Here is a 17,525-nt window from a genome sequence, read left to right as displayed (position 1 = left end):
GAAGTAAACAACAATATGCATATATTATTGCTTCAATTTCACCCAGGTTTATTGACCATTTTATTAAGCCTGAATTTGTTACAGACTCAAAGCAGTAATTCAACCTACTACATACATTAAAAAAACCCCCACAGTATATGTTCAGATTAATAGTAATTACTTCGCATATTTAAGGAAAAGACAGTCAGAGGCAAGCACTTAAATATTTGTAAGAAAAAAAATCACGATTCATATTAAAAAGATGATGTATTGAGCATCTCCACAAAAATGAAACAATCCTTTCTCCCACTTCCAAAACACTGTAACCAATAAAATGATGATAAAGAAATTTCTATTAACTGAATTTTCATGAAACCATAATTTAACATTTTTCCCTAGATTTAATTAGTACCTGCTTTCCTTGGGATCTTTAAATTATCAATTTTGCTTGCTTTCTATATTAGTCAGCAAACCAGAGAGATTGTTTACACCACTAGTCAACTGATATCAAATACATGTCTCTGTACCACAAGTCTCTGGATTAAAAATACTTGTTCTCCATGAACTTTAACAGAAATATAAATTAAAAAATTATTGTGGTTAAATTTCAATACAATGGTTGTAGAAATCACGTACAGAATATAATACAGCAACAGACTCAGAGATCCAACAAAACAAAATTTTCTAAAGTTGTAAAGAAAACCTAAATTAGAAATGTTTAGTATAGTGTGATGGAAAAAGCACACAGCAAATGCTTTACACACTATTCATTTTAGATTTTAAAAAAACAGAATACTTTCTAAAAACCTCACCAACGGTGTTTCGTATACAATATTATTTAGAAAACAATTTCTTTATCCTGACAGTAAACTATGCAGCATTTCAGACTTACAGGTAAGGTCACCCTTTCAAATTAATTTATCTATACAAGAACATTAAACAAACTGTATTTAGGGTATAATCTGCACCACCACATTTCTATGCTCTGATTCAGTTAGCACTCAAATCGTAACAGATACATTTGTTAATGTAGTGTCTTCTCTTTTTTCAGTTGTGGAAATATCTGCAGCAAGACTGACCATTGCCTCCTCGTACAGCAAAGAGTATACAACAAACCCACACTGTTCCTGTAGCAGATAAACTAAATACATCATGCCATGATTGACATGTTCCATTCTTTTCTACAAGCACATGGCATAAGACATACACTATTTCAACAAGTTCAACAGAAAAAAACCTTTCAATGTTTTTATTTGCCTATTCTCTGGACTACCCAGTCCTGCTGGCAGAGGGGACAGCGATTATTCTGTTTCACCCACAAGGACATGCAGCAATTATGGAAGGAATGATTGCATTCTCCCCAAACCACTGAAAGAGAAGAAAGAACATGTTCCAGTCACACGCAGCTGTCCAATCAACACCTACAGCAAGGTCCTCACTATCGTTCTCATCTGTTTATAACCACTGCAAGCTTTAGACACAAAATGGGTCATCACTGAAATTAGATTATTATGGTCATTCTAATGATAGTCAGTTCTCTGTCATCAATCCTTTTATTTATTTCCAATTATGAAAGAAGAAACACAGATATTCTCACCTTCTTGTATAAAGTGACACAGTTTTGTGACTGTACAAACACATTTATCGGTTCTGCCTGGGAAATAAGTGCAATTGTCTAACTTCACTTTATCTTCCCCAGTACCAAAATATAGCCAAAGCACTACTGACTTACTATCACACAAGAGCATATCACCAAATTCTCATCTGAGATGCCGTGTTTAAACTTAAATGTATGATATCAAGGAGGCACTTTTGACACAGTATATAGCCTTAAAATAGGATGTTAGACCAGAAGTTATTCACAGGCTACAATTGTTTCAACACTACAAAAAGGGTTACCTATTGTCCACCTACTCCTGAATAATATTAGTTACTTTATTTTTTTCCCTTATTAGTTCACATTTTCCTTACTGGAATACAAGGGTACCAATCAAAGGAGTGTTGTAAATAATGCTTTTTTTCCTGACAATCTTAAATGGGACACTTAGCAAGCCAATTAAAATATATGGGAACAGGAAATTCCTGTTCTCATTAAAACAATCATCAAAACCAACAGTGGATTAAGTTTGAGACAATATACTTCAAAACAGAAAGAACAAGGGTATGGAAAAGTTTACCACTGGTTTAAAAGTTGACTTGAAGGTTTGAAGCCAATTCTTTGAGACTATTTTCATTATTTCCGATTTAAATATATTGGAATTAAGTTAAGATTTGGTTTTGCATATGTTGGTGTGCAATTGAAAGTATGTTTATGTTTAAACAACATTATAGCAAACTCAAGTGATTCCACTTTTTCAAATGAAAAGTGAACAAACAAGCAATTGCCTCCACTATGTCTCCATTAAGACTGGGAAGAATAAAGCTTTCTAACCCAGACAAATGTTTATTTCGGAATAGCAGATTTTTTATTAGTATTACCATTGTGTTTTCTGGCATACATGTCAGAAGAAATACAAGTAGCCTTTTCCTACCCACTTCAAAAGCATACATTATCATCTCCTCAGTTATGCTCAGGGTGAGAGAAACTTAAACCTCTCAGCTGCGAATTTGAAGCTGTTTTATTCTACAGGATGTCTGAAGTGAAAACTAATTTTATTAGTGCTTAAAAATAAAGCACAAAGTATTACTAATGTAAAAAGATGACACAACATAGAACGAAACATCAGTTTACTTTTGAGCATTAATAAAATCAGTATTCCCTTCAAACTTTAAAATGCACCCCGCTGAGAGAAGCTTCAATTGAAAAACAAGCGAATGAAATCACTACATACCAACACAATCTTCTTGTTTGTTTTCAGCTTGACATCTAAGACAGGCATCTAAAAGTAAACAAGAACAAGAATCAATTTGATTCTCAGGATTCCATCTTAAGAATAGGTTTGTCAGAGGAAAATAAAAACTCTAAAACCAATTTACAAAGGTAAAAATCTGAAGTTTTGATGTCTAGTTCAGTGCTTTAAGATTAAACACCCCCCAATTTTAAAACCATGCATATGACAATTAAATATGTATCTGAACAAGATCAGAAGGACTATAAACTGTCCAACAAGTTTTGTTTATTTTCCATTGCTTTGGTATTTTCATTAACTTCTGCTGAAAAAAGCCTTCTCCATTTTGTAGCTGTAACAGCCAGCAGATTTGTGCCAAGGCACTCAGGCATATTAAGACCAGAGCAAGCACAAAGCCAAACCTAATTACAGGACTTTGTTTTTCAGATGTCAGCATCTCCTTTTAAGGAAATCATTCACAATTTTGGTTTTTTTAGGCTGTACATTTCTCACCACAACCCCCACCTACTACTACTTTTTATATAGTAGTTTTCCTGAATAAGTACCTGCATGTAATTTTCACAGGAGTCACAGATACATGCAAACATATTGGTCAATTTGATAATATAAGTGAGTAGATAAACATGGAACAGTATTTAATTAAATGTATTTATCATCTTTATGCACTCCAGTCTGTGGCTGTAGGACTGGATGGCAGGTTCACGACTCAGTAAGATACAGGAGTGACAACTTCCAGGTTTACTGCTGTGCTGCACACACATACAGTGGAAAAATGCCTTTGCTGCTGCTTTTCCCCGACATGGACTGCCATAGACAGATGTGCACGTACCACACACATGCATATACCACACACAATAGAAAGCGTTCAACTATTACGGGAGCAAATACATTTTCATGTTTCAGGTAATAAAAGTGTCCCTCAGGTTGGACCTGGCCTACATATCATTAGTTGGACCATGTTTTCCCAGAAGACAGAAACATAATGTGCTACAGGAATTTAGGTATGAGTATTGTTGCTTTCTCTGCCAGATACAGCTGGTACTCCTATTTTAGATTAATCTGCCCAGACATTCCTTGTTTTCCTCAGGTAATAAAGAACAAAGAGGACAAACTCTGAAACAGTTGCCCTTTCCTCAGATAAAAGTATGGCAGTAAATAAAGCTTCCTGTTGTCTGTTTCTGTAATTTATAGTTCCACAGCATTTAAGGGCCAAGCTGCTAGGAAGATTCAGCAAAACTGCTTCAACTTGTATCATGGTACATCGAAGCAAACTGGTGTGGGGTCACCTCAATATTCAGGGCTGTAAGCTGTGGCAGACTCATAGTGGCTATAAAAGCAGTTTTCCTATTCTAGCCCTAGATTTGGAGTTTCAGACAGAGAAGCAGCACAGAGAGCCGAGGAGAGAAATCACTGCGACCATACCAAAGCTGTCCCCACTCCTGCATCATAACCCTAAGGGTGTCAGTTTGTGAATGGTTAAACAAATCTAAGTCAGTGCTGCTGCAATCCTGCCCTTCCCAGCTAACACCTCCTTTTTTGCTTCTTTCCCTTGTGCTTCTGTGATCCTTGAAGACCACATTGGTTCAAGGAGTTAAACCAGTAGAAAATTAAGCCAGCTAACACTTCCTTCCCTTGCAAAAAAAATCAAACTAATTTTCAACAAGTGCCAGCTTAAATCTGGCACTGCCTCCAACCTAAGGTTACTGCAGACGCAGTGGCTCTATAGGAGCCAGACTGGGACTGGCAAGGTCAGCATGAAATTGCTAAACTGAAGTCAGTAAATGATCAAGTTTCACATTCTAACAATGTGGTTTGTTCTCAAAAAATGGTTACCAGATTTTTCTGCTAGTTTCAGATAAAATGTACTCCCTTGGTCTAGTTACGAAAAATTATATATTTTTTTAAACTTTTATAAAAGCTCTGGGTAAGATTTTGTTAATTTAAGACTTTTTTAAAGTGCCCTGTAACAGGCTAGCTAGAACAGTGAAATACATTCTTTAAAATTATGGCAGACGAAGCCAATTTCATATTTCCAGGGTTGTCTCCGTTCATATAAAGGCAAACAATCTTCAAAATATGCTTATGCAAAAGTTGAATCTCCCACCACTTTAGTCTGGGCTGCATCTTTCTTCTTCTGTACATCTTTATGCCTTTTCTGTTCCACAGAACGTTGTCAGTAAAAACATGTAGGAGAAATTGCGTATTTTGTCTCATTTCTGATTAGATTTGCAGCATCGTGCTTCCTGGACCTACAAAAGCAAGGTGCTCTGGAGAGAATCCTGGGTCATTTGTCCTGCCAAACTGTACCAAGCCGAACTGAGAGGACAGTTGTGCCTAGGATGACTCAGCGCAATAGTAAAAATTGGATATAGAGTAAAAGAACAATTTAAAGAATTTTCAAAGACCCAAGATAAACATCATATTTGTAAAAGATGTCACAAAACAGTAATGCCAGTCAACAATGAGGCTGTTTTCAAAGAGATTCTCCAGATTTCAAAACCAGACAAACCAACGCCCTACTTTTCAACGTATTTTTTGGTACATTCACATGTACTAAACTGCACTAGTAATTAGGAGACTTGGGTATAAGTGTTAGAGACTCTGGATTAACAGATTTGGAAAATTAATTTATATCTACATCCGCAACTGCTTCTTCAAAAAACCGCCAGAAATACCAACAGCAGCACCACACATCTAGCACTATGGTCAGCTCGGCTGTAACTCAGCAATGGTGAAGTTTCCCAATAGACAAGGAACAGACCCCACGAAGAAGACACCTTTAAAAAGAACAGGGAGGGACAGCAGCCTGCCTCCAGGCCCTCAGCCCGCTTGACAAGCGCCGCTTCCCATTCTGACAGGCGCAGGGCAGAGGCCCAGCAGGCGCTCCGGCCTCCTCCTCAGGAGGGCGGCCAGGGGAGCGGGGCCCGGCGGGGCACGGGGAGACGTTCCCCCAACAGGCGTGTGCTGCCCGAGGTGACGGCACGGGCCTGCACTCGCGTGTGGCACCCTCGGGCGCTCGGGCACGGCGATGCCGAGGGCCGCGGGGCCCTCCTCTCTTCCTTAGGAGAAGCCGCTGAGGAGGAAGAGGAGGCGTGAAGGGGGCAGCCCCCTCTTCTGCCGGAAACCGCGTGTCTCTCCTCAGCGCGCCGTGCGAGGGGAGGAGGGCGCGGCGGCAGGGCACCCCTCAGGCCCGCAGCCCGGCGCCGCTGAAACGCCTGCGCCCCCTGCCCCGCAGCGGGGGCGGCGGCCATAGCGGCCGGGGCCTGCCGGCCGGCGCTTACCCATGACCTGCACCCGGCAAATGGCGCAGGTGTCGCACTCTACATCCCAGCTCCACATGGCCACCGCGTTCCACTTCTTCAACGAGAACATCTTGTCGGGGGCGCCCGCCTTGGAGCCCGCAGAACCCGGGTGCGAGTGGGGGGCGCCCGGCTCGTCCCCTTCCTCCACATCGGCCATGGCGGAGGGGCGGGGACGCGGCGCCGGCGGCCGTGGCGGGCGGCAGCGCGGGGCTGCAGCGCCACCCCGCGCCGGCAGCAGGGCAGCAGGCGCGGCCCGCTCGCCCAACCCGTCCCGGCCCGTCCCAGCCGGGAGCGGCGGGCCCGCCGGCCTTGTCCTGCGCGGAGGCCGCGCTGCCGGCGGTAACGGTCGCGCTCAGGCAGGGCAACCGTTGCGGGCGCTGCCCCCCGGGGCGCGAGCGCTCCACAGCGGGGCGCGGTGAGGGAGAGGTGGCCGCGGTGGCCTATTGGAGCCGGCCAGCCGTGCTCAGCAGCAAGGAAGCTGGAAAAAAAACCCCCACAATTAAAGAGCGCCACACTCCCACCGGACAACTGCAGGGAGGGTGCACTAAAGAAGAAGGCGATAGCCATCTAGTCACAGCTTCCTGATGTACTGTTTTTTGTGCCTCATCGTTTCAGCAAAGCGATACAATTCAAAATTCATAAGAGGATGCGTGTCCGCCAACACAGGGCAGAGAGCAGACCTGAGGAGCCAGCCCCTGCTCCGCCATCACCTCGGGAAGTTGTGGCCACTATGTCATGAAGTGCATGTGAACAGTTTTCTTCACAGGGCCCTGAGGATTAGAGCCGTGGGAGTCTGACCAGGCTGGGCAACCTACAGCACAAGCCTGAGCAATTCCTGAAACTGCCAAATACTCTCCCAGCCCCATTAGTCCACAGCATCATTCACTGACATGGAATTGCAATATTCCTCAAAATTAAATTTCTGTATTACTTCTGTTTTTCAGTGTTCCTATATTTCATTATATACCCACTATGAAAATTCCTCTTGAATTCCCCTTGTGAAAATACCACAACTCTCCAGTTCTCAAAGTCTACATTCTCTAGTAACTGAAAGCTAAGTCTTGTTAGGCAGCAGTAATCCTTCATGGAAATGTTCAATTAAATATGGCTACTTTGTAATGTCAGAGTAGGATAGTCTGAATTTACTTGCTAATGTATCAGCTTGAATTTGTGAGGGGACAAAAAAAAAAAAAAAGGCAGAAAATAGATAAGAATTATGAAGCACTAGGGTACTAAAAAGCTAAAAGGGATTTTTAAAGAGGCTGACTATATTAAAAAATAAAATATTTACATATACAACTACATACATCTTAAAAAGTGGAACTTCAAAGTGTGGATAAGAACAAAGCTAAAAAATTACATCATTATTTTAAAAGATAATAGAAACTTGCATTTCTTTTCTAATCTTTATCCAAATAAAAGTATACGAAAATGGCTTTTCCAATATAGTGTCCTGTCTCTTTAAGCCTGCTTTAAGATAACTTTGTTAAATAATGTTGATATTCATGTACAAATTAAACTTTAAAGATACAATATGATATTTAAAGTTAGGACAAACAAATTCACAGAAGTTGTAAGAGCTAAAGTTAGAAACACTCCACTTTTCTCCTCCTTTTATCAAGACTTACCAGTATTTCATCTGCCCAAAAGTTCTCCTAACACATCACCAAATAGATCAACTACATTCAAGTACCTGACTGTGCCCAACAAATCATTTTCTTGGCAGCTTTAGATATATACGCTGCAATTATTTTTATATGTAGTCTAGGGCATTTCTATGGAGGTATACCCTAAGAAATTAACATATCCTGTCATACGCCTTGAACAGGAAGGATCAACAAGACACTACAGATGTGCATGGACCACGCTGGTTCACCTTCACTTATCCACAAAGCACAAAGCTAAAGGCAAAAGTCTTCTCTAGCCCTGGATCTGACCCTTCTGCATGCACACATTTCCCCCCCCCCCCCCTTAATTTCTGATTAATTCACTGCAACTTATCAAGTCTCTGATCACACTGCAGAAATCTCAATATATCCACGTTGGTTTTGGGGGTTGGGGTGACCTTTGAGTATCAGTTTGCAAAGCCAAATGACTCCAATCACGCTTACTACGCTGCTTGAGGCAAGATCTTAAATGTGAGTCAGTTCCTACTTGTACCGTAGAAAAATCAGTTGGTTCTCTATTCATTAACTCACTATTAAAAAAGTCATACCAACTAGAGTACTTATCTTCCCTGTTCTGTACTAGGACCAGTCCAGTTCTGGATCTACATCAGATTGTGGTGCTAAGCTTTAAGATCTAGGCTGGATTACTGCTTACTAACTTGAAATTGTTTCTCTCCCTACCACTTTAAAAAAAATAATCGTGCTCAGCAGAAATGCTGGTGAGTTGAGGTTTCAAAATACTAGTTTCCTGTTTTTGCCAATTTTCATTCAATAACAATTGCTGCTGATTGTCACAGCTGGGTTACATATTATTATAAAGGCCCAGGAATAATGATGTGTATGTAAGAATACGGTATAAATAAGAGTAGATACTGGTTTGATACTCTAAACAAAGTTATTTTCTGCTTGCCTGGTACAGCAGACAACAACAGAGTTCAAGTTGCTGAGAAGGAAAGCAGCTCCAAGTCATTCTGTGGACCACGTATCAATCTCAGAATGAATTATTGCTAGCATAGAAAAGGAGTGCGCAGTGCATCCATTCAGCTTTGCAAATGCTGTAGAGTAATACGAAGTGTGAATAGAAATAAAAACTTTTCTTATGTAATCAGATATTTTTAAAGCCAAGGAAGACTGTGCAAGATTTTTGAGTGCATTTATGTATTTTTAAAACATTTTTTATTTTTAAACAGGACACCTAGCAGGTGTCAAACTGACATTCTCATGAAGGATGTTCTCTACATACAGAGAGCATTATGAGCAGCTGTAGTGCAAGTTTCTCCAGCTGCGAATCACAGCATCACCTGAACAGACTGCACTGCCTTCACTAAGGCGAGAGGATGACCAAATCCTCCTGGAATTCCAACTCTTGACATGTTTCCTAAGACTGCTCGGAGTAAGCCGCACACTTCGCCAGTGGCTTGCATGTTGTGCACCCTGGCCGCAAAAATCTAGCCTTTGGTAATAAAGTAAAAAATAAAAATAGTTCAATCACTTTAACTATATTGATCTTAAAGATCTTCTGGTTCTACATTAATCACCTATCAATTCAGAAGGACCTATCATTTCCTTGAAAATGCTATGAAACAACAGATGAATAAGATCCTCTGCTTTTACCTTGGCTGATCCACACTTCCTGAATCCACACTGTCCGATTCCCAAACTCACAGAAGTCAGCCATGGAAGGAACAACTGCTGTCTTGATGTCATGGAGAGTCTGGTTTGGCTGGAGTTGAGATCTCTATAAACTCAGAGGACCCACCATATGTAGCTGGTGCGATGCTCAAGCTACTACCACCATTATGCTAATACAGTGGGGTGTGATGATAACATGGACTGTAACATATATACTAAAAAAACCCCCTGAACACTATTTCCCAGTCAGAAAGAAGTGTGACATAATTAAACTACAATGAAAATATTTAGATGTAAAGTTGCTTCTGTTTTTCCTCACTGTGGATATATCTTACCAATAGGTGTCTCTCAATAGGTTCTCAACAGCTATCAGAGAAAATTTGAAAAGATCAATGATACAAAGTTGAACTAACTACTTTCTAGTCATAAATTTGTCATTAACTTTGATAATTCAGTTCTTTGTAACTCATCATATTCTTTTTTTCTCCCTTTTTTTTTTAAACCATCATGGCACTTCTGAATCTGAATTACTAGGACTAGGCAGAAAAGTTTAAAATTAAAACTGCTTTTTGTAAAACCTGAAAAGAAAATGTATACATAATTTTCCTTTGATAATACATTGTATTTTTATACCTTTTGCATGGATGCTTAAATTTTGAATATATCTGTTCCTAAAGTAAAAAAAAAAACCTATAAAAATCTGAAGATTAAGCATATTTAATTTCTGCTATGTAAAATGTCAACTGCCTCTAAATAAAGATTTTTTAAAAGTTGTAGTCACTTTTTTTTTGTTTTTAAATTTACACATTTGCCTCATTATCTCTAATTTTTCTTAGCAGGGATTAGATGGAAACTAGATGCAATTCTCTTCAGTTCTAAGAGCAAGCTATGACAGATTACGTTTGGGTGCTGTCAAAATGTCATACATTTGCTGTACACTTTGCAAACGCAAATATAAAACACACTGATTTCAATAATTTGGTAATGCTAGTTTTAACCTGTAACCATGCCCTGAACTTAATTGCTTCATGATGCTATAAAGCACTATTTCCTGCACAACTGGGAGGGGGACAGCAAAACAAGTGGCTCAAGTATATAGGAACTGCTCTGGATGCCTATGGATAGAAAAAAGTCAGTACAGTATGAAACATGGTCATTAAAACAATTATGATTCCTTCCTTTAGTCTACCCTCCTCACGTCCTCACATAAGGAGCCATCAGGCAGAAGAAGCTCCTTTGCCAAGCATGTCAGTTCAAACGAGATGCAGCTCTGCATTTATTCCAAAAGATCAGGATATCCTTTGATAGAAGAGAGATTGCCAACATGAAATGCTGTTTTCAGTATTAGGATGAAAGAAATGTTTTGAAAACTAAATTTTTCAAAATAGAAAGGAGGTAACTTGATTTGGTACACCCTTGCTTGCTTTGTCTTGTTTACTCTTAAAACTAAAACTTGTAGTTTTTACTATGCAGTGCCAGAACTTCCAGAGGAAGTGGCAAACAATACAGGTACCTTTAACTCTGTCCATATTGCTTTATAAAATAATAGTTTTCCAACTACTAATTATTTTTTTTGGCTATTTTATCAGCTAAAGAGCTGTATAAAAAATTTCAAGCTGTTTTGGAGAAATAATGTCCTGGGCACTCTAGAATTTGTGTGTTCCCTACAGACACGTGACATTCAGGAGGTCACACATGGGAGGGTGGCACAAAATATGGTAACTCTCTCAGTGAGTTTTCCTTATGTATCTTGTCACTGTTTTTAACTGTAAACAAAACCTCATTATTTCAGATTGGGCAGGGGAAGACTGGCATTTGATTATGTCATTCAGACTTTACTGAAAATATTTCAAATTGAACATCTAAATACAGGAACTTGAACTAAGTTACTTTCAGCCCATCAAGTGATAGAATTATAGCTGCTCAGTCAATTGCATGCTATAGAATGGGAAAAAAACCAACTTGTTTGGCAACTGTGAATGGAAGCGTACATAATAGTAGGTACGCAGTAGAATTACGGATGCAGTGTAATTCATCAAGAATTGATTCTGGATTCTGATTGCCTCCATGTCAAATAATACTCATTCAAACCTCCCAGTGTTTGACATCCAATTTAAGTAACTACCATAATAGTTTTCTTTTCACACTCCTAATCCCCTTTCAAATGAGTATACAGATGCATCTTCACTGTGTAAGAACATTTTTCTCTGTGCACCTTTTTAAACTCTGAATATTGCACAGGCAGTGGTTTGGAAGCATGTACAATGCCCTTCATAGATTTTCATTAATCTTTTGAGAATGGAGATGTCTGGAAATGACCTGACTTTTGTTCTTTTTCTCTTTCTTCTTTCCTCTTACAACTTTGAGATTTTTGTTGTTTTCTCCACAGCTTGCTTACTCTGAAACATAGAATCACAGAATATTTTTACTAATAACAAAACTGTTATGGAAGTGTCAGTTTTATGATAATGCAAAGAACAGTTATGTAAGTATGTGTGTATCTTGGCCAACTAATGCACGTGCTGGATTGTATTGCTACACTTACTGTTTGTTCTGTCAACAGACTAAAATATATCAGAACACTTCAGTACTGTGTCAATTTATCTGCCAAACAAAAGAATTTAAGCATAGTTCTGTGCCAAAACTATTTCTTAAACTTTGGATTATCTATGCCTCTCTGTGCCAATTAATGGCCAGTACTAATAACACTGTTGTGGTGATAGCTGAGACCCCGGTAAGGGCAGGCAGTGGGGCTGCAATAGAGGAAGATGGCACAGGAAACATCAGCACACTAGCTATCACCTGTGATGAAACCATCTGTAGTAATTCTTAAGGTTTTACTGAAGCCACCTGATGCAATTGCCAAAATGGAAAATAGACTTCAATGTTAACATGTACAGTTTCTGTGAAAAAGAAGCATGAAGCAAGCATCCAGAAATAAAAAAGAAGCCAGAACAGGAATTAGAGAAACATACTGCCATTTGTAGAATAAATTGCATACCACTTTTACACTGGGAGGATCTCACTGGAAGTGAGACTGGAGTGAAGAAATCACAGAAATATATTGCTACCCACAGTAGCAAATGGAGTTTAAAAAAAGTACATCCCCACCATTTTCCCTGTATTGTCACATACATATGTGATTTGGTGTGAACTTTATAGAAAGTCCAGGAATGAGTTGAAAAACAGAAGTACCAGTAATTCAGATTCTTAAATGCATTGTGTATTACTCATTAAGTGAAACAAACGGACATCATGACACCTAATATATAGAAGGGAAATACTTAAAGAAGTTTTAAGAAAAAAAAAGTTAATGACTTCTATGGGAACCTTTCTGCTTTAATGAGAAATCCCTGTCTACAAGAGACTAAATAGCTCCTGACTTTGCTGATCTGCTTTAATTAAGTCTAAACTCTTGGAACTTCTCCATTCTTCACATAACTCCCAGGCTCATCCACCTCTCCTTTGGAAGCAGAGCTTTAAAGCAAATGATGCAAAGACCCCAGAGTACTTTATCAAATTCTACGCTAGGTTTTTGCTAATTGTTTTACTCTCTAGAGTAAAACTCAGCTATTACTATTCCTCCTGGACAGTGTGGATTTTTAAGTTAAAAGCTTGTCTCATATTCCATATAATTTTTAAAAAAATTAACTGTGAGGACAAAATTATGCATATTTTAACTGAGGTTAGCTGTTTGAGAATGGAACTGCATTCTGAATTGAAAACTGAAACCCAAGTATGTTATTTTGCTGTTATGAGGGGGCACACCTCCCATCTATTTTGCAATATTGACACTTCCTATAAATTCATGAAGCAGTGCAGTTTGTCTTAATATTTTTAAGATCCCACTGATATTTGGATCCTGCCTAGTATCAGGAAAGGCCCCATGAGCCAGTTAGCAAATCCTACCCTCCAATCCAACACCCCCCACCCCTCCCCTCAAAAAAAAAACCCAACCAAAAAACCAGAAACACCAGCAAGAGAAGCTGCATGGAAACTTGCCCTATGGAAACTCCCTTTACTCACATTTAAGTTACTGGAAGGTATTGCATAGGCAAAGGTTACCCTCTCATCATTTACACTTGCAGACATTATATCCTGTGTACCATGTCACTCAACACATTTTTTAACTTTCACCCACCTTTCCACTTTTAGATTCTGGTCAAGTTCATGCCAGAATATATGCATGTACAATTCAAGTATATACATAAATAATCAAAAACCCCACAAAACCAAAACCACTTAAGTGTCACACCATGACAGAATGCTGTGACAGGGAAGACTTGACAGGAATCTGAATGAACTACTCAGGAGGAAGCTACGTGAATTATTTTGGTTGTTACAGACATCATTGTATGTTTTGTGTTTAAAAAAGACCTTTTATAGAGTTCTTCAGCAGTACTGGAACTCATTCTTGTATTTTTCCATTTGGACAGCTTGATGCTTTATTTAACATCTCGTATCTAGGACTAGGATTATTCCTGTTTTAAGATACTTGTAAAATCAATCAGGTAATCTATAACATGTTTGGTCTACTTAATACCAGGGTGAATCAGCAAAATTAAGAGAAAAGGTGCAAGGGAAAGGTACAGGACCAACTACAACTTGTGAGGTAAATTATAAACTATATTGCATCATTATCATATGGAGAAAATGCTTGTACAAACCTCTCAGCTTACATTGTCACCCTCTGGGGTGTCAGTTCATGACTCGAGATGATTAAAATGACCAAATATTGACAAAGCGTTTTGCCTGCATCTGGCACCATTTAAATACTTTTTAGTTACAGAAACTGCAGGGAAATACTCCTCCTCCTTGTACTTAAAATTAGCATTGCTATACAATACATAGCACCTTGCCATTGCCAAATGTGGAAAGACTGAATTGTACATACTTACCCTTCTTTCATTAAGTACTTTAAAGGTCTATGGATGAAAGATGCAACATAAATACATAAATGTCAGGTCTGAGCATTGTTGTAGATCACTTGATTTTTATAAGGGAGTTTCCTTCTTACTAATTTTATCTCTGTCACCTGCTTTTTGCCATCTGATGAAGGCTTGTTTCTGTATCCCCTAGCAACAATGTCACAGTGTCCAGGAAAAGGGAAGGCTGAGCAGGCGGTGTTAAATCTGGTGGAGCTCCCACCCCTAAGCTTCTCAGCCGGCTACTGAAGTAACCCTTCAGTAGGTACAGTGTCTGCTGGCTGATGTAGGAGTAAAACTCTGCATGAACACAAGTCTGGCTGGCTTTGAAGCTTTCTGTTATTATATATACACACACGTCCCTCAAAACATCATCTTCTCTCTCTGCTGCCTGACACAGTGGAGTTTATCACTGAAACACCAACCTGGAGTAAAGCAGGGGATACCTTCCATTTTTTGAGAAACGAAAGCCAAAATCTTCTGCACAACTATTTCAGAGGGACCAGGTAAGAGACTTTTACCTTTAAGTCTTGAATTCAAGTCACACAGTAGATTTACTTTGGCTGTTCTACGAATTCTCTCAGCTTTTTTCCCTATGTAGGAAGAATGACCAAAAGTAGAGGATAAAAGTGGAGAACAAAATCACAACCCCTTAAAGCAAACTAAATTGTCTGATAGGATTTAAAAAAACCCATATAAGTAATGTTTCTAAAATGGGAATAAAAATTTATATCGTCTTTTTGGTGAAACTGTGAACTAGACTTTATATAAACTGCCACAGCATTTGCAATAGTAATTATGCTAAAATAATTATAACCTGAAACAGCTGAAAAGCTTGGTCGTACAATTTTATGGAACATTGTATTAAGTAAAATACATATATTGATAAATTTTGTTATTTTCCATAAACATTTATTAATGTAAAGAATACTTTAAAAGCAATTCAGCAAAGCTGTCTAATCGATTTTGTTTAACAAAAACAAACCAACCAACTATTCTTAGAAAGCATATACATTTCCTGAACACTGCAGCCACTGGATCTTTTTAAACCTTATTCTGACTGTAGAACAACTGATTATCAAATTTTTGTCCCTGATTTAGTTAAAGTGACCTTTTATACTTGTATATTTAAACTAAGTAATTAAGTAATTTAGCTAAATTGCAGTCTATATTTCCAGCTCTACTCTAAAACTCTGAGGTTTTTTTGTTTTAAACAGCTGCTTATATTGCTGCATCTCAGGAACAGACAAAGCATTCCAGCAGCAGTCTCACCACCGCCGAACACAGTGATATAGTCTCCTTACTGCTATGAAAGGATTCTGGTTTATTTAATCTGCATAAATCATACACACCTTAGTTAAATATGCCTCTAACTATTCGCAAGAACCACAAGTAAATAGTATGCATTTGTCCATTCTACTGGAAGTTACTCTTATTACTGGGAGCTGTTGCTTCTTGGCCTAATTTTCATTCCATATGCATGCTCTTGTAACAACAGTACTGAACCAGTCCTTATCACGTGTGTAACTGTTGCAGACTTTGTACTTTAAAATACATACAAATGAGTAGAAATTAAAGATGTCTTGTAAACACTTAATTTTCCAGATATTATTGATTGTTTACTATAGTCTATAGGTAGACTATATGAAGATAAATATATATGCTCACCTATATATAGGCTATGCATTTTCTCACTGTAGTTATCTGCATGTAATGATGGGGGACAAAGACGTCTAGAACTGTGTGAGAAACTAGCACACTGATTTTCAAGGAATCCAGACTCCTAGGAAAAACCTTCTTGCTGCCACGGCCTTATGCATCTATGACTGCTAGCCTAGCCCAGAACTTGCAAGTGTGATCAGCACAGAAGCTACATGGAAATGCCCTTTTCATGTCGTGGTTTAGAGGAAATTCAGCTTAATGGAACAATTAGAGAAGGTAGCCTACTAGCAATGAAAAGAATACACCACTCTGCTATAATCATCACAGATTCCTTACAAAAAAAATTTTCACGTCCACAGATAAAAATTCCTCCTGTACCTCTAACTTAATCTTTAACTTCCTCTGCCTTCTGATCTCTGCAAATGAATGCAGTGACCACTCAGACTGGGCCTTAATACAGCTTACCTCTGAATTAATCAAAATTAATTGCAAAATGGCTGAAAGGTTTGCATTGTAACTCCTAATTGCAATTAAGGTCAGCTCTTTGTACAAGGAAACAAAACATCTCAAGACATTAAAACACGCTTGTACAAAGTTATCTTATAAAAAATGCCCATAAAGCATAGGAGGGAAGAGCAGGTGACAAAAAAGGGCCCATATTACATAAAGAAGAAAGATGACTGACAAAAGTAAAGACTATTTTTTCCATATGCAATATATTTAAAATAGGTCTAGACAAATTATACAGCTGGCACTGGTAGACAGGATGGGTAATGAAAGACAAATCACTAAGAGAAAAAAAATTAGTCATAACACTAACAACATAGTTCTAAATATTCTTCAATGCATCAGATTAGTCATTGCAAACATTTTAAAAACTGTCAAATTACTAAGGCTTCTATGCATGCTGTTACACTAAATGATTAACTATCACTTCTCTCTCCAACCATCAATCTTAGAATTTAACAATGCTGTAGATGACCATGCAAGATCCCTCAACTAAATGTTGTTTTCTTCCTGTCAGCTAGATTAATCTCTTTATATCCGACTCCTGTATGTAAACCCCTATTAATTCAGTCTTCACATAAATGCTAACATTTTAAAAAGCCAGGCCTCACAATAAACAGTGTATCTCAAGGTTGTTGTAATTTATTTGCAAGTTATTCTCAAGCAATGTTACAAAACATTTTAATGTCTTGATAAGAAAATAAAATTTAAATAAAAATACATTCAACAATACATCATCATAATACAAATTAAAACTAATGATAATTTATAATCCTAACAGAACTAATTACTGAATAACATCATCTTTCTAGACTAATCAAAATGAAGGCAACTTTTATTATTAATCATCCTACTTGTACCTCATTAAATTCTAGAACATCTACTGTATTTTAAAACATTATAAAATGAGAAATCAAATCTTAATGGTCACAAATATTCAATGGCCTTTGTTTTTTTCCTAGATATCCCAGTACCAAAGCAAAAAAAAAAGTGCATATTTTT

General features: G+C 38.3%; 1 protein-coding gene across 2 annotated transcripts; it reads right to left on the bottom strand.

The window, feature by feature from the left end:
- Positions 1-27: 27 nt before the first annotated feature.
- Positions 28-6,446, bottom strand: RNF7 (ring finger protein 7). 2 transcript variants are annotated; one of them, XM_054836133.1, is made up of 3 exons: positions 6,110-6,339; positions 2,811-2,858; positions 28-1,347 (listed from the first exon to the last, which is right to left on the bottom strand). In XM_054836133.1, exons 1-3 carry the CDS (start codon positions 6,285-6,287, stop codon positions 1,229-1,231), a joined length of 345 nt encoding a protein of 114 aa, XP_054692108.1. In that variant the 5' UTR covers positions 6,288-6,339; the 3' UTR covers positions 28-1,228. The 2 variants fall into 2 exon arrangements, with proteins under 2 accessions (XP_054692108.1, XP_054692109.1); XM_054836134.1 differs by having other exon boundaries at positions 1,291-1,347; positions 6,117-6,446.
- Positions 6,447-17,525: the final 11,079 nt, after the last annotated feature.

Source organism: Grus americana, chromosome 9 (genome assembly GCF_028858705.1).
Source record: "Grus americana isolate bGruAme1 chromosome 9, bGruAme1.mat, whole genome shotgun sequence".
NCBI classification, from domain to species: Eukaryota; Metazoa; Chordata; class Aves; order Gruiformes; family Gruidae; genus Grus; species Grus americana.
This window is presented reverse-complemented; position numbering and strand designations above follow the sequence as displayed.